The sequence below is a fragment of the Nicotiana sylvestris genome, chromosome 2, assembly GCF_000393655.2.
Source record: "Nicotiana sylvestris chromosome 2, ASM39365v2, whole genome shotgun sequence".
NCBI lineage: Eukaryota > Viridiplantae > Streptophyta > Magnoliopsida > Solanales > Solanaceae > Nicotiana > Nicotiana sylvestris.
In genome coordinates this window covers 39,610,583-39,629,388 of record NC_091058.1, presented here as the reverse complement: position 1 = coordinate 39,629,388, position 18,806 = coordinate 39,610,583, and the positions used below count along the sequence as shown (strand labels likewise).

The 18,806-nt window shown below is 38.0% G+C and overlaps 1 protein-coding gene across 2 annotated transcripts; it reads right to left on the bottom strand.

Moving 5' to 3' along the window:
* Nucleotides 1-9,390: 9,390 nt before the first annotated feature.
* LOC104231728 (GDSL esterase/lipase At5g45920) lies at nt 9,391-14,836 on the bottom strand. 2 transcript variants are annotated; one of them, XM_009784780.2, is made up of 6 exons: nt 14,750-14,836; nt 14,485-14,622; nt 14,195-14,407; nt 10,711-10,778; nt 10,460-10,624; nt 9,391-9,967 (listed from the first exon to the last, which is right to left on the bottom strand). In XM_009784780.2, exons 2-6 carry the CDS (start codon nt 14,581-14,583, stop codon nt 9,805-9,807), a joined length of 708 nt encoding a protein of 235 aa, XP_009783082.1. In that variant the 5' UTR covers nt 14,584-14,622; nt 14,750-14,836; the 3' UTR covers nt 9,391-9,804. The 2 variants fall into 2 exon arrangements, with proteins under 2 accessions (XP_009783082.1, XP_009783081.1); XM_009784779.2 differs by having other exon boundaries at nt 14,485-14,807.
* Nucleotides 14,837-18,806: the final 3,970 nt, after the last annotated feature.

Below are 18,806 nucleotides of genomic sequence, written 5' to 3'. Positions count from 1 at the left end.
CGGACTGCCCGTCTGTTTAAGGGTGAAAAGTTATGCTGAACTCCACCTGAGTGCCCAACTTTCACTACATAGACTTCCAAAACTGCGAAGTAAACTATGTGCCCCTATCTGAAATGATGGAAACTGGGACACCGTGCAAATGAACAATCTCTCGGATATAGATCTTTGCCAACCGCTTTGAAGAATAGGTAGTACACACAGGAATGATGTACGCGGACTTGGTCAGTCGATCCACAATCACCCAAATAGCATCGAATTCTTCAAAGTCCGTGGGAGCCCAACTACAAAGTCCATGGTGATCCGCTCCCACTTCTACTCTGGAATATCCATTCGTTGAAGCAAGCCACCCGGTCTTTAATGCTCATATTTCACCTACTGACAATTGAGACACCGAGCCACAAATCCCACAATGTCTTTCTTCATTGTCCTCTACCAATAATGTTGTCTCAGATCCTGATACATCTTCGCGGCACCCGGATGAATGGAATACCGCGAGCTATGGGCCTCCTTCAGAATCAACTCCCGAAGCCTATCCACATTGGGCACACATATCCGGCCCTGCATCCTCAACACCCTATCATCACCAATAGTCACACCTCTGGCATCATCATGCTGAACTCTGTCCTTAAGGACAAGCAAATGAGGATCATCATACTGGCGCTCTCTAATGCTATCATATAAGGAAGACCGAGAAATCACACAAGCCAACACCCGACTGAGCTCCGAAATATCTAACCTCACGAACTGATTGGCCAAGGCCTGAACATCAACTACAAGAGTTCTCTCCCCAACTGGAATATATGCAAAACTCCCCATGCTCACCGCCTTCCTGCTCAAAGCATCGGCAACCACATTGGCCTTTCCCGGATGGTACAAAATAGTAATATCATAATCCTTTAGCAACTCCAACCATCTCCCCTGCCTCAAATTGAGATCCATCTATTTGAACAAGTGCTGGAGGCTACGATGATTAGTAAACACCTCACAAGACACAAAATACAAATAATGCTTCCAAATCTTCAACGTGTGAACAATGGCAACCAACTCCAAATCATGAATATGGTAGTTCTTCTCATGGAGCTTCAACTGACGGGAAGTATAAGCGATAAATCTACCCTCTTGCGTTAACACACACCCAATATCAACTCTCGAATCATCACAATATACGGTGTATGAACCTGAAGCTGATGGCAACACTAACACTGGAGCTGTGGTCAAAGCGGTCTTGAGCTTCTGAAAGCTCTCCTCGCACTCATCCGAACACCTGAATAAAGCACCCTTCTGAGTCAACTTGGTCAAGGGCAATGCGATAGATGAGAATCCCTGAACAAACTGGCGATAATAGCCTGCCAAACCAAGAAAGCTGCGAATCTCTATAGCTGAGGACGGTCTGGGCCAACTCTAGACTGCCTCTATCTTCTTTGGATCAACCTGAATACCCTCACTGGACACCACGTGCCCCAAGAATGCCATTGAATTGAGCCAGAACTCACACTTGGAGAACTTTGCATAAAGATTCTCCTCCCTCAATATCTACAATACAACTCTCAAATGCTCCGCGTACTCCTCCTGACTACGCGAATACACCAGAATATCATCAATGAAAACTATGACAAATGAGTCAAGATACGGCCGGAACACACTGTTCATCAAGTGCATAAATGTTGTTGGGGCATTGGTCAGCCCAAAAGACATTACCAAGAACTCATAATGACCATATTGGGTCCTGAAAGCCGTCTTAAGAATATTCGAGTCCCTGATCTTCGACTGGTGATAACCTGGACGGAGATCAATCTTGGAGAACACTCTCGCTCCCTGAAGCTTGTCGAACAAATCATCAATGCGAGGCAGGGGATACTTGTTCTTAATTGTAACCTTGTTCAACTGCTTGTAATCAATGCACATCCTCATAGTGCCATCCTTCTTCTTCACAAATAGAACCGCCGCACCCCAAGGCGACACACTAGGCCAAATGAACCCCTTATCAAGGAGTTCCTGAAGCTTCTCCTTTAACTCCTTCAACTCTGTTGGTGCCATACGATACAGTGGAATAAAAATGGGCTGAGTGCCCAGCACCAGGTCAATACCAAAATCAATATCTCTGTCTGATGGCATACCCGGTAGGTCTGCAGGAAACACATCGGGAAAATCCCTCACAACTAGAACAGAATCAATACTGGGAGTCTCTGCACCGACATCCCTCACAAAGGCTAAATACGAAAGACAACCCTTTCCAACCATTCGTTGGGCCTTCAGAAATGAAATTACCCTACTGGAGAAAAAATCATTAGAACCCTGCCACTCAATCTGTGGCACACCCAGCATAGCCAACGTCACTGTCTTAGCGTGATAGTCCAATATAGCATGATATGGAGATAGCCAATTCATGCCCAATATGACATCGAAATCCACCATACATAACAATAAAAGATCCACTCGGGTCGCCATACCCCTAATAGCTACCACACAGGACCGGTACACACGGTCTACAACAACAATATCGCCCACCGAAGTAGATACATGAACAGGTGAAACAAGAGACTCACTGGGCATATCCAAATAACGATCAAAGTATGATGACACATAAGAAAAGGTGGAACCGGGATCAAATAACACAGAGGCATCTTTGCGGCAGACTAAGACAATACCTGTAATCACAGCATCTGAAGCAACAACATCTGGTCTACCTGGGAGGGAATAGAAACGAGCCTAGCCACCACCTGATCGACCTCCTCCTCTGGGGCGACCCCTAGATGACTGACCCCCACCCCTAACTTCCTGAGCAAGTGGTAAAATAACTGGAGCTGAAGTCGAGGGCTGACCCTTATGTTGAGACGGACCCTCAAGAAGACGTGGACACTGCCTCCTCATATGCCCAAACTCTCTACACTCATAACAGCTCCCGGTGCTGGAGATGGGGACTGAAGGGAACCCCTGGCATCGGAATGACCAGTAGAAGGACCTGGCATGGAGGAACCCTGAACTGATGGAGCACGGGACGAACTTTGGACTGGAAGAGCACTGAGTGACGAATGGCCCTGATGAGAACTGTGAGAACCATGACTCAATGATGCCTCACGATGACCTGGGGGAGTTGACTGAGCCTGCCTGAATGGACGACCTCTGCCGTGCTAAAATTGACCCCTCAAAAGAGCATTACCAAAACTACCAGATCCCCGAGGCCTCTTAGCCTCCCACTCCTCTCGCTCTTGGCAACAAACTGACTCAATCTCCTAGGCGATGTCAACAACCTCCTCGAAAGTAGCACCTGACACCCTCTCCCTAGTCATGAGAATCTGAAGCTGATATGTGAGGCCATCAACGAACCTCCTGATCCTCTATCGATTTTTGGGAACCAACTAGACCGTATGACGAGCTAACTCAAAGAACCGCATCTCATACTGTGTCATAGTCATCTCTCGCTAACGCAACTACTCGAACTGCCTACGCAGCTCCTCTCGGCGAGACTATGGCACATACTTCTCCAGAAAGAGAACAGAGAACTGCTGCCAAGTAAGGGGCGTTGCACCAACAGGCGTACACCTCTCATAAGCCTCCCACCAAGTAAAGGCAGATCCAGAAAATTGAAAGGTAGTAAATGCTACACCACTGGTCTCTAGAATACCCGTTGTACGAAGAATCCTCTGACACTTGTCCAATAAACCCTGGGCATCCTCTCCCTCACTATCGTTGAAAGTTGGAGGCTGAAGTCTACGAAACCTCCAATCGATTATGCTCGTCGTCAGACATAACTGGTACCACATACTCCTGAGCTGGTACAACCGGCTGGGCTGGTGGTGCCCCCGGTGTCTAAAGTCCCTGCACAACCTACTCAAGTGTGCGAGCAACAGGGGTCTGAGTACCTCCCCCGGCCTGAGAAGTAGTTTCGGTCATAGTAACTGAGATCGCCTGAGCCAAACTGGTACACACTGATAGAATCTGAGCTAAAGCCTCCTGAAGGCTTGGAATCACAATAGGCACAACTGGTGCCTGAGCTGGAGCATTCGCAACTAGGACCTGATCCTGAACTGGGGTAGGTTGTGGATCTGCAGGTGCTGCCCTAGCTGTTGTGCGGGCTACACCCCTACCCCTACCATGGCCTCGACCGCGTCCTCAGCCTCTAGTGGCCCCAGTTGGTGGTACTAGTGGTCGTCCATCCTGACCGGTAGAACGTGTCCTCACCATCTGTGAGAGAATAGAATAACAAAAATTTAGTACTCGGATTAACAGATTCGCACGACAAGAATTTCAAGAATATGATTTTTTTCTTAAAGGTTCTGCAGCCTCCAGAGGATAAGTACAGACATCTCCGTACCGATCAACGAGACTCTACTAAACCGGCTCATGACTCGCGAGACCTATGTAACATAGGCTCTGATACCAACTTGTCACGACCCCAAATACCCGATCGTGATGGCGCCTATCACATTACTAGGAAAGTCAACCCAAACCATCAACCACAATAAATTTCTTTTGAAAACTATTTTCTAACACTGATTTAAATCTCAAATTCTCATAAGAAATGTATAAAACAACTAAAATGTGCGGAAATCAGTAAAACATTAAACCAACACAGCCCAAACATCTGGTGTCACGAGTCTAGAGCCTCTAAATATACAAATACGACTGTCTAATACATAACAAGTCTAAAATGCAGGAAAAACAAGGATAAGAAGGAAGAAAGCAGGGCTGTGGACGCCATGCAGCTACCTTGAAGTCTCCGGCAAACTCTGACAATGCTGAGGACCCTCACTCTGTCACTCGGGCACTTGGATCTGCACACAAGGTGCAGGGAGTAACATGAGTACGCCAACTCAGTAAGTAACTAAAGTAAACAAAGTCTGAAAGCAGTGACGAGCAGTTAAAAATCATATAGCAAAGTAAACGACAGAATATCAAGTCAAACTCAATAGTTTTAAACCAGTTTCTTCATAAAACTTCCGTTTCGATTGAAATATTTTGACATTTACTCAGCAGTTTTCAAATAGAGACTCATTTTAAAAGAAGAGTGAAATCAGCAAAAATTATCATAAATGGGCCCCTCGGGTAAGGTATCACTCATAAATATAGCCTCTCGGGCAAGCCTCTCAGTCACTCATGACTCAGCTCTCGTCACTCAGTACTCACACTCAGCTCTCAGGCTCAAATACACCTCATAATAGTGATAATCATAATAATCGCTGCGGCGTGCAGCCCGATCACTAATTTATAATCGACTATGCTCACTAGGGGTATACAGACTCCGAAGGGGCTCCTACATCCAAAGCGTCATATCGTTGCGGTGCGCAGCCCGATCCATATAAGTATTGTTACGGCTGCAGCTCAATCCATAATATATACATATAATATTGCTGCGGCGTGCAGCCCGATCCATAATATTTATAATCCTCAACACTAGGTCCTCAACCTTCTCGCAATCATTAACCTCACAGCCATTCGAGCATAACATTAGAAATTAGGGAACTCAGTCCGAACAGTTCTCACACTTTAAGAAGTAGAGTGATTAAACCAGTTTTAAACAATACACAGGTAAAACATGACTGAGGATATGCTTTCAAACAAATAGAGTGAGGAAAAACAGTAAAAACACCCCTAAGGGTCTCAACATGTCGGCACAAGGCCTCAAACATGACATACAACCCATAATATATTATAAATTTCTAAAATACGGGATATCATAAGATTTTATTCAAGTACGCGGCTTAATAGTCTCTACGGGATGGATCAAGTCACAATCCCTACCGGTGCACACCCACACGCTCGTCACCTAGCATTTGCATCACTTTATTTATCAAAACGATACGAAATACCGGGGTTTTGACCCTCAGTTCCAGATTTACAATGGTTACTTACCTCAAACCGGGTGAATTATTACTCCCCGATGCCTTTGCCTCTCACCTCGGCCTCAACTCACGCCGAATCTACCCAAAATTAGAATCATAACACTAGAATATGCTAAAGGGACGAAGCCCATGCGAAATTAATCAAATTATACCAAAAATCCCGAAATTGGTCCAACCCGATCCCTGGGCCCACGTTTCGAAATTCGATAAAAGTCATATCAACGGAATCCTTATCCTACCACGAGTTCATACATACCAAGAGTACCAAAATCCGACCACAAATGGCCCTTCAAATCCCTAGATTAACGTCTCAAGTTTCCAAGCCCTAACTCCCCAATTTAGGCTTCAAATTCCCCAAATTTCATGTTTAATTAGGTAGAAATCACAATGGGATAGAGTATTAAGTCCAAAATTCTTACCTCCAATAAGTTCTCTTTGATTCTCTCTTCAATCTCTCTCAAAAAGCTGCAAACCCGAGTCAAAATAGTGGACTTAGGCCAAAACTCACAAAAATGGCCTTTTAAACATTCTGCCCAGCGATCAGAAATCCTTCTTCGCGAACACGGTCAAAGCCTCACGTTCGAAGCACAAAAATACCATTGACCAAAATTCTCTTACATAAATGCGACCACACCATCGCGAACGCGATGCCTCAGCATCTCAAACCATCGCAAACGCGACAGACATCTCGCGAACGCGATGCTTCCTATTCCGACCCTTTGCGAATGCGGGACCTCCCTTGCGAACGCGAAGGACGAATTTCCAGCCTCTCATCCTAGCCCTTCGCGAACGTGAGGACCCACTCGCGAACGCGAAGCACAAATTGTCTGCAACAGCTAAAGCCAAAATCTACTACTTCCTTTAACTTGAAATGGTCCGTTCAACCATTCGAAACTCACCCGAGGCCCTCGGGACCAACCAAACATGACAACGTATCTCATAACCTCATTCAAACTTGTTTCAATCTTCGGAATTCCCAAAACAACATTAAAACACCAAAATCACATCGGATTCAAGTCTAAGAATTTCAAAAACTTCCAAATTTCGCTTTCGATCAAAAAGTCTATTAAACCACGTTTGAATGACCTTAAATTTTACACACACATCCCAAATGACACAACGGACCTACTGCAACTCCCGGAATTCCATTCCGACCCCGATATCAAAATTTCACCCATCAACCGGAAAACGCCAAAATACCAATTTCGCATATTCAAGCCTAAATCTAATCCGGACCTCCAAAACACATTCCGACCACGCTCCTAAGTCCTAAATCACCTCCCGAAGCTATCTGAACCATCGGAACTCACATCCAAGCCATTTAACACATAAGTCAACATCCGGATGGCTTTTCCAACTTAAGCTTACTCAAAAGAGACCAAGTGTCTCAAACCTTACCAAAACCTCTCCGAACCCGAGCCAATCAACCCGATAACATATTATACCACTGAACAAAGCAATAAGAAGCAGAAATAGGGAAAACGGAGCGGTAATTCATGAAACGACCGGCCGGATCGTTACAGTTTTAAGTTGGCTAAACATCTTTTTTCCTGCCGAAAATTAACCAATTTTAGTTCAAGTATAAATGAGAATTATTTAGAAGAAGGCGATGATATTATGATTTGACATAGTCAGATTATTGTGGTCTCTTGAATTTGTTGTTAACGGAAAATAAACATGAGATCTCGTGAATTTGTTATTTATGGAGAATAATAAATATTCAATCAAGTAAAAATAATAAATAATACTAACAAAATCGCATCAACAGTTGCTTCCAAAGTCAAAAACGTGGTAGAAGCTATAAAAGTCAATAGCCACGATAAAATTGAAGGAAAAAAATTGGAAATTTTACCTCTTATAGTAAAGCTTTACACTTATTTATTATAAATAAATATCCTTTTAAAATATTATTTTCTATAGCTATCTTTTAGGTTTTATAGCAAAATAAATATTTATGATTTTATGGTCACTTCCTACGATTTAGCCATTAAATACGCTGGTAATATTTTTCTCTCTCCTACTTTCTGTTCTTTCTCTCACAAGACCACCGTATAGTATACAACTTCAGAAACTACGATCTCTCTCCACCATATCTCTCTTTCAATGACAGTCTCTTCTCCATGAATATAACCACGATTCTCCACTGATTCATCTACAATGTCTCGCGAAATTTTCAAATTTTTTTGCTCCAAAAAGTTGTGGTAAGTGTTAAAGTTGTTAGATTTTGGCCAGTACATTGCTTCTTTTGTTTCTCTTTACTAATTTCTTAGAAATAATCACCATTGTTATACTTTCACCAGAAAACTCGAAATTTCATCTCCAATGGCTTATTCAACAACTCATAAGAGGGTTACCCGACATCGAAACAAGCCCAATTTGAGAAATCTTCGAAAGAATCAACACTTCCTGATGCGGAAAAGAGAAGAAAACTTATGGATGATGATTCAAGGGTTAAGGGAAAAAATACTTTATTTTCATATATTCAATGTATCTCACTGTATTCCATGTATTTTATTGTATTCACTATCTTTAGTTTTTTCTACTTTTTGAATATATTCATTGTATTTAACTGTATTCAATGCAATTATATAATTTCAAAGCTTCACTTTGCTTCACTGTTTTTTCAGCAGTATATATTCAGCAGTATGTATTCAATATATTGTAGAATATATTCATATATTTTTTTAATTAATATAATTTATGTATTCAGATGTATATATGTATTCAAATATATCTGCAGTATGTATTCATATGTTTTGCACTATAGATGACTGGTATTCTTCATGTATTCAACGTATTGTATGTATTTAACTGTATTCAATATAATTATATAATTTCAATATATAAATCTATTTGTAAAGATACTACTAAAAAATATTTTAGTAAAGATACCATTAAAAAAAGAAAGGATGGATTGAATCTCTAAAGATTGCTCTGTTTTGGGTGTTTTTCGGCTTAGAATTTTTTCTATAACTGAAAATACAAAATTTGTGTGTTATAATTGAATTTGTTAAGTTATATTAGGAGTCTATCGCGTTAATTGATTAACTTACCGTTTTTAAACAGCTGAAGACCTTTTTTCATAGATTTCCGTTAATGTATTCACGAATACAGCTCACGAATACATACGAATATAATCTATGTTTAGCTGGACTTCCTTGTCTTCCGCCGAGTTTTGCTACTGTATTCATGAATACAATAGCTTGAATATATCGAATACACTATATAACAAGTGAAAACATAGCTATAGAAAATAATTAAGTAAATGATAGCTATAGCAAGTTAATAGCCACTAAACATACTCCCTCCATTCCAACCACACAAATACTCTGGACCTCTTTTTGATTTGTTTAGAACCACAAATTCAAAAAGTCTTCATTTTTTCTTAAATTTCGTATCTAATCAAACAGGTTCACATAAATTGGAACGGAGGAAGTAATCATTTCTGAAAATTCCTCAAAAAACATAACTACTACAATGTATTGGTAAAAGGCTACAAATGTTGTTAAAGAGATGTGTGTGAAAATTTCGGATTGAGCTACGATACTTTTGAAAGAAAGGAAAATTTGAGTGGCCTCATGTTTCATGAGAATTGCGGCTAAAATGAGAAGGTCGCTCTTTACAAAAAGTAACTTAGAATGTCAGACATGCCTGACCATGAGACAAACACCTCACTGTCTCTTCTTATATAAGAGAAAATGCTCAACCAAATGTAACAAATCACACAGGCCGAGTTATAGCTCACCCCACAACACTAAGCTAACAAGAGTTGTTCCACAGCAAAATTAACTTCCAAGTACGAGAAAACACATATTGCTTTGAGCAGGGTATGAAAGTACTTGTCAATGAACAATACATGGTCGTTTTTTCCTAAAATAGGAAATAGCTATTCCAAAATATATTAATGGCTGTAAGAAAAGGAGGGGGTTGAGTTGGGAGCAGGGGCTTCAACATATATATGCTATATTCCTTCAAAAGACTTGAGTGGATCATTTGGATCAATTTCATTAATCACTGGCAGATCAACTGGTAGAGTTTCCACACTCAACCCTTTCTTCTTAAGAGCCTCCACCACCTCCTCAAATACAATCTCGTTCCCAGTTTTACTCAGGTGCAAACCATCGCTGTGACGTAGAAATAACGGAATTAAAATAATGTCAATGTACCATCAGCTCACTTACAGGTAAATGATTCGTAAAAAGTGGAACTAGTAACCTAAAAAATAAGGCATGTTATATTCCTACAAGTTAAGTTTACTTTGACAGTATACAGAATACAAGTCAAATCCTAAAAGAGATGCGTCTTCTATAGATAGTTACGCGAGAAGGTATAGAAAGAAAAAAATAAAAAAGAATCCTCTGGGATTAAACGAGGAGTTCATTGTATATTTGGTCAAACACTTCCGCTTTTTAAACTGAATTTTAACAGCTTAGATGATCAGAATAATATCCTGTTAACATTAACAAGTACTATCCTCTCTGGCCAGAAGCAGACAACTAAGATTGATGAAAGTTCAAATAATGTGGATGAAACCTCTGTTACAGTTCAGAATATAAAGGAAGGTGAATGAATTATGGCAAAGTCAAATCATAAATTCCTTGTACTACAGGGTATACCTTAAACAAGCTGTTTGCCAGCCAGGAAGTTGCTGCATTCTGGTCCACAAATCCACAGCCAAAACCCCACATTCAGCTGCTACAGCTAGACTTGCTTTCGCATAATTTCCAGCAACTTCATTAGTCCTCTCGGGCAGGCCCAATTTGTTCTCAATAAAAGGATATCTACATTTGTTTGAATTAAACATCAGACTTTCAAGCAAAGTGCACCAATAGTCATAGAATCAGGAAACATATGGAAAGAGATTTACAGGAGTCGTGTAGGTTCATCAATTGGAGGAGGTGAGATGAGGACAATTTGAGTTGTTGGCCATCGCCCCTACAAACAGCAAAGTGAATCTTCTACATGAGTATATAGTCTCATTACTAAGTCGAGAATATAGAGTTTTGCCTTTTGTTGCTGCTGAACTCTTAAACTAAAACATGTACACACACTTATGGATGGGCGACTTGATGATTTAAACTAATCAGGTAAAGATAAACTACTGCTCGCCTTCCCTCAACCAAGAAAGTTCATCCAAAGGAAGAGGCGGCTTTATGATTTAAACTTGATGGATTATGGGTTCAAAACTAAAAATACTTGGGATTCTTTTCAGAATTTTTATGTGTTTAAGCCAAAAATGTGGGTTCAATCGAATTCCTAAGTTCAGATAATAGGTCTGCTCCTGTCCAAAAGCCAGACTCAAATGACTATTAGCCCGTCTGCATTGGCTTAAAAAAAGTGTCTTTTCAGCAGAAATAGTTTTTAAGTCAAAAAGTAATAAGTTGGGATTGCCCAGCTTTTTGCCTTTGGCTTACTTTAAGCAGTTTTTAACTTATTTTAAGCACTTTGACTTTGCCAAACACTGAAAAAAGCTAAAAAGAGCTCAAAAGCTGATTTGACCAGCTTAAAAGTCAATCCAAGCATCCTATGTATGACACTAGGTTTACATGCTTAATTAATTGACATCTCAAGTATGTACTACAATACATAAGGTATGAAGTGTCAATATCATTAGAACGACATTTTTGAAAGATAGTGATTAATGATTCACTTTGACTGGTCCAAGAGTTACAATTATTCTAAGAAATCTTTATAGGATCAAGAAGAAAAAGGCAGCTCAGAATTGCGTTGTGACGTGAAAAAAGGAAAGGCAATACTAGCATACAGGCAATGCAAACGAGCGATATTACACAAAAGTGCGCAGAATGGCTAGCGAAAATGACAGGGCACTACATGCATTGCATAAATAGCAATAAAATTAGTAAAAATGGACAAAGTGGGGGAGCAACAAAAGCGACTACTGTTACTTACGTTTGTACACTTTTACCAGGTATTATCACTTTTAGCCCGTGTCAAAAACTATTTACATCTGATAGGCGAAAAAGTGTATAAACTTTATATAATTTTTGTATATAACATACAGAATATATATATATATATATATATATATACACAAAAATTATATATATGATCTCAGTTGTTCTTACGTGAAATTCTCCCTAACTTTTAACTATGGTTAATAAAAATAGATAATTTGGAAAAGGGGAGTAAGTTTCATGCTTATACGGATCTGGTGTCGAGATTGTTATCTTGACATATCCCTTATCTGTCAAATTATGTGACATTAGTATATTAATCTTCGGAAGATTTTCCAAAATTATTGATGAAGTTTCACATAATTGAGTTATGCTTCTTTTAGCTCTTCCTTATTTAACATTTGATTGTGGTGCTCCTTTCAACCTTAGTTAATCCTCTGGGTTTGTATAAATGTTTGGTTACACCCATAACTTGTGCTAATGAGGAAAATCGTCAAAGTTTGTGTGTTCACCTTTGTTTATGACTTTTCTTTCCTTTTCGCTTCTCATTATCTACTTCTCTATTACTATCTTAAACTGGTATTGTAGTTTCCGGGTCAAAACACTACAAGACCTAAAAAAGAAAGGAAAGAAATTGTTCAAAGTGGGCCTTTGATGGATCCTTAGTGTATGTAGTTCTCAAGGTAAAAGCACGAGCTTTTCTTGGCCAGCATGATGATGCAGTGCAATTAAATGGGTAAAAATGATACTGTATAGCCGCGGTAAAAATAATAGCTAGAAAAATATAAAATTTATATAATTTTTGTATATATATATATTCTGTATGTTATATACAAAAATTATATAAATTTTATACACTTTTTCGGCTACCAAATGTAAATAGTTTTTGGCACGGGCTAAAAGTGATAATACCTGATAAAAGGGAAAAATTTCACATAAGAACAACTGAGATCTCTACTTAAAATAGCCCATATTTCAATTTACAACCAACTAGCCCAAAAATAATAGGCTAAGATTCAACATCCAACTCCAATAGGTTCTCAAAATTACTATTTAATTTTTAAAAACGATTGCTCAAGTTTTTAAGTTAATTTTTCGAATCAGTAACTGTAACCCAAATGTTAGTTCAACAAACCAAATCCATTTGGATGGTGAAAATTAGATTTTTAACAAGCTTAAATATGTGGGTTTAGATTCCGAATTTGATTTGTATAAATGTTTGTGAGAACATAGATTTAACTTCATAGATTTTAGAAGTAATGGTTGTAAGAAAACAGAATTTGAATTTTCTAGTACTTTAAAAATATGTACAATATAGGCTAGGTCGGCTAAAACTTAAAAATATGGGCCATTTTTTGTTATGGTATGAAGCCAAGTGTATTTTCTTGTAATTCTTTCTAAAAGTTATAAATGTGAAGCTTCGAAAAAAGTTTAAGAAAATGAAAAAGCTCAGAAATAATTTTTATTGATCCATTAAAAAACGCCGGCATCTATAGAGTATATTAGAGCAACAGCAGCCATATCAAATTAACCGACTTTCCTCCACGAAGAAAACGGCTAGAATTCTACAACTAATCTCCAAAAGACAGTTCACCTCTGTTAACTTAATATTGGATACAAGAATGAAAATCTAACTTACTATTATGCAATTGTTTTAGAATTATTCTTATAAGCTTTATGTTTTACATGCATTTAGAACCTTTGCTCGTAATGTATATGCTATTAAAGTTTCGCCCCTTGTTGTTGAGATTCACTGAGTACAATGGATGGTACTTATGTTCTCTTTTGGGAACCTACGTTGGTCTGCGGTACAACGTAAGAACTGGTTTTGCAGGCGAGCAGACTACTGATCAAGACTTCCTTCTCTTCCAGTATTATTGGTGAGCATTGCTTTTGTTCGTGGAGTATTCCTTAGAATTATCTCAATTTAGTTATTTAACATGTAAATAGTTAAATACACAATGTCTGGCTTTGACTATCCAATACATACCAATGAAAGGCATATGCCCGTATACCTAGTTACCTATTTTTTTTCACTATTGGAAAGATTTTGGTGCTTATTGCGAACAAATCCAGTTGGATCATTCACTACCTACCTAATTTTAACTGGTCAAAATTTCTTAGGTGACTAAACGAAGGCAATCATACAAACACATAAACACAAGAAGACAATATCTTTAAAAAAAAAAAAAAAAAATCAGCCTTTCACCTAGCTTATTTTTTAATAATAGATGCAATTGATTGGCTACCTAACAAAATTAAAAAAGTCAATCCACGCACGTGATCCAGCACGGTTACAGCTGCCACCGCTACCATATTTTATCAATTTTCAAGAAGTTCAAATCCCCATGTATGATCAGATTCAAGGAGGTGAAAACAAAGGTATTGAAGGAGAAGGTTAAGAGGTTTGCACGTGTGGAGAAAGGATTGATATACCTTGAGAAAGGAGACAATGGAATGAAGATTCAGCTTGTACTCATCAACAGGGACATGTTGAAAGGCAGAGCATCTATCAGGGAGACAAGCATCATTTGCTCCAAAGAACACTGTCACTGCCAATGGCGCCGTTTCCTCATCAAAAACTTTCTCTATCACCTTCAATGCCCACCTTGTGTTATACCCACTATACCCTCTTAACACCACATCCACCTAAAATAAAAGAATAAAAAATCCATAACGAGAGAAAAAGAAGAAGAGGAAATAATTAAACGGTGTTGTATATATACCGTGCGGTTAAAGTGGTTGACAAGAGAAGCACCCCACCCACCATCCTCAAAGGACATCTCAGTGATGGAATCTCCAAACAGATAAATCTTGGGTCTCATCTTCCTTTTGTTGCTTCTCAAAGAATGATCAAAGGTTGTCTGAAAAGAAAAGGGAAGATTTTAGCTTTAGGATTATGGGAAACAGAAAAGGAATGGCCTATATGCAAGAATGAGTGATGATGGTAGGGGAGGGTCTAGAAGTAGAAAGTTGCAGCAACTGCTGTACTTTAAAAGCTGCAATTACTGTTTTTTCCTTTTATCTACAAGCTCATGTTTCAAGATGTAATTTTCTTGCTATATTACATGACCTATTTATTGTAGGAAGGTAGTACCAAACGTGATGAGGACGTGGGGGAGAGGGTAAAAGGTGTTAGGTGGTTAGTTTGTGTGGGGATATGTGCGTACTAGAACTGAATTAACTTTATCCCACTATGTGACGTTGGAAGACTATTTCATTCTTAGTTCCTGACCTCGTGAATCCACCTATTTCCCAATGTTGACCAATTGTTAAACTTGGATTTGCTATCTACTTAAAATTCGTGAACAACTTCTTGTGTCTAGTTGACCAATTGTAAACTTGTTGTTCTTTGCCAACATAAATACTTCCTCCGATTCACAATAAGTGACCACTTTACTTTTTCATTTTGATTCAAAATAAGTATCCAATTAGGTATTCAAGAAAAAAATTAATTTATTTTTAGTCTTTTATTCTTATGTGCACATTCTTAAAAGTCTCACTCTTCACTATAACTATGTGATCAATATTTAATAAGGATAATTTAGTCATACTAAATATTTTTATATAGAATTTAGTATTTTCTTAATGAACGTGCTAAAAGGAAACTGACTACTTATTGTGAACCGAATGAAGTATATATTAAGCCAAAGGCTGTTCATGTCTAAATGAGTTCCATAAAGATAGATTAGAAAGGGAATAAATTGAATTCCGAGCTCAAGTTTGGATCAATTGGACAGATTACAATTTTATGGATCAATGTCGACTCTTGTCATTTGGTTTTAATTTCTAAAATATTTTCTCTCGTCGCTTTTGAAAAATCTTCTTCTGCAATTCCTTTTCATTTATTGTACCTTACTAATAGTGCTATTAGTTTTTTTTTTTTTTTTGGTGCAAGTTGAAAGGGTTTCTATTTTTTATAACGCTGACCCACCCAATTTCGCTCTTAACGAAAAGCACCGCTATATTTAGAAAGGATAAGAAAAAGAATGTACTAGATTGAGGTAACACTTACTCTTTATTGTTATCAATCTTAACCCATGGATCCCTATTAAATCAATGACTTGTTAGACGCTGATGAAACATAATGAGAAGTGAAACACTAAAAAGAAAAGACATATAAAACGGGGAAAAGGTGATTGGAAGTTGTTTTCCGATCCTAAACTTCTTAGGTTTTCAAATTAAAATTTGTGAATCTGTTCTAAAAGTTGTTATTTTAGGAGCACGCCAACTGCCAAGTGTGGGGTTAGAAATATGAAGAGAGATGCGAAACGGATTACCTAATTAGAATAAATCTCAAGTTGGGCTTATTTAGGAGCGTGGACTTCTTGCTAGTTGTTTGATAAATGGGATTTTTACCTTCTTATACACTACTTGAAATCTTATTATTATCCCTACTTAAATTTTAATTTAATTATATGATAATATGCACTTTACCAATTATGTACAAATAAGTTTTAAATGAGTATCAATTTATATTAGGAATTGAATAAGGAATATCACTTATTTTCTTATCAATTTATACTTCCCCCCCCCCCCCCGCCCTCTCTCCATCTCTATTTTTTTCCCTAATTTTTCTTCATTTGATGTTATCTGTTTTTTATGCTTTCTTGTTGTATATAGTTTTAATAGAATTCATCAATGGATTTCAATCGTTTTAACTTAGCAATTTCCTTTCATGTTGCACAATTGGTGTTCAAACTAATACTATCAATCAATAAATTTTTAATGTGTTTGACTCTCTACCATTGACAGCCATTAAAAAGCTTTGAAGCGTTGAAATCAAATTTGGGTTTTCAAAAAATATTATTTGTTTGGAGTGGGTGTTGTTGCAAACAATTGGGAATATTGCTTGGGGTTTATATCTCAGTTTTGAGGTATTTTGGTGAAGATCAGACTTGATTTTTGCTGAATTTCAGAATAAAACTCGAAAAAGAAGAAGAAGACGACTACGACATGATATACAATATACTTATGAATTTGTAGTAAAGTTGTAGTAAAATTGTAGGTAAATTGTATTTTGTTATAGTTATAAATATTTTTTTATTTGAATATTGTATGAAACAACAACAACAACAACAACAACAACAACAACAACCCAATATAATCCCACTTAGTGAGGTCTAGGGAGGGTAGTGTGTACGCAGACCTTACTCTTACCCTGGGATAGAGAGGTTGTTTCCAATAGACCCTCGACATCCTTCCCTCCAAGAACTTCATATCTTACTCTTGGGGAGACTCGAACTCACAACCTTGTATGATAGTTGAAAAATAATTGTATGATGATAAAATTTAGATGAACATTACATTGTAGAGTGCAGTATTAGTACAAAGTGCCGAGCCTAACCTCGACGAGGTAGTGACGAGGCTACGGCGGGGCCATGGCTGTGCACGGATCGGATCGAATTTAGTATATTTCGGATTCAAATTTCAGTTTTCGAATTCTGAAAAGGGCAATCCGAATCCAATCTAAATTAACATTGGATCGGATCGGATTTTAAACTTTGGATCGGATAATTTTTCGGATTGTCGGATCGAATTGCCACTCATTGAAGTACTTGTTCGAAGTACATAAATAGATGCTGGCAATCACTTTCCAAATACAAATTGAGCGATCACTTTCTAAATACTTGTTCGAAGTACATACACAGGTTGGTCAACAATGTTCAATTTACACACATAGGAAAGATTATGAAAGAATATATAGGTGTATAAAAAGAGCTTAATATCATTTGTTGCATACTTGCAACTTACAACATTTAGGACACCATTGTCCCATTCAGCTTCTTTACTTATTGCACAAAGAGAGGCATGGATCGGAGAGGGGAATGGGCTTGTAACATTTCCACTAGCTATTTAGTTTAGATACCATTCTCATCATCAAGTAAGTCATAGTTGCAGTTCCAAAATGGTTGTGTTATCATTAAAAGAAAAGAATCATAAACTATAACCTTACGGAACTTTGTAAACTATTTGGATGATAAAGCAACTCATCCTAAATCAAGGATTGTCAAATCTGAGTGCTAGTAAATATAGAAAGGAAACAAAATGTATCTATAAAAACTGAAACATACGACAGATTACAGAACCAAAGAGCATTTTCAGAATGCAAACAAAACACAATTCATCTCCAGTTCTCCACACAACTGATACTGGATAGTAAACACCATTCATCTCCAAACAAAACCACAATCTGAAATATTACATAATGCAACAATTGTCTTTCAAAGTTTCAAACCAAACTAAACTGAAGACTCCAAACAAAACACAATCAATTGTCTTTCAAACCATACTGTCATAGCAAAATAAAACAAACCAAACTACTAAATCCCCAACATCTCTTTGACAGATTGCACAAAACAAAAGAGTTCCAAGTTTTAACTTTTGGGAAGCCGCAACAGTCAACACAAACCAGCAACATAACCAGCAACCAGGCCAAATGTAGCTCTCAATCTCAGATTCTCAGTAGGACTGTGAGACAACCAGTTAAAAATCTACAATTTCAAACAATTCAAAGAGTATTTTTAGAGAAAGAAAAAGACAGTTCAAGGCTTCAAGCTATCCAGATTCCAGAAACATACAACAAAACAAGAAGCAAGTGTATAATGAAATACCTAAGCTTGTACAACAAATGGAAAATCACTATATGTCGACAATGCAAGGCTCTCTTCCCGTATTCTTAAATTATAAATAAGATAGTAACACAAGAAATTAGTTTAGAAGTAATCTAAATAAACATACAAATAAAGTATACATTAAACACAAGTAATAAGATAGGCTTATTAGCTTCAAGTTGTTCAAGATTATCTAAATCTTCTTCAATTTTAACCGGAGTTGTTGATTCATTCCGAAGCCAATCTTGGACACACACAAGATCTTGAACCAATCTAGAAGTCAATGAACTCCTAAATGGATCAAGTATGCATCCTCCGGTGCTAAAGGCTGATTCTGAGCAACACTAGAAATCGAAATGGATAGCACATCACGTTCCATCTCAGCAAGAGTGGGAAATCTAGGTGAGCTCAACTTCCACCACCCCAGAATGTTA

Coding starts and splice junctions, on each gene's coding strand:
- LOC104231728 (XM_009784780.2), bottom strand. CDS start 14,583: ATGAGACCCAAGATTTATCTGTTTGGAGATTCCATCACTGAGATGTCC. Junction 10,779..14,194: donor CCATTGTCTCCTTTCTCAAG/GTATATCAATCC, acceptor TGCTGTTTGTAG/GGGCGATGGCCAACAACTCA. Junction 10,625..10,710: donor GATGAACCTACACGACTCCT/GTAAATCTCTTT, acceptor AAACAAATGTAG/ATATCCTTTTATTGAGAACA.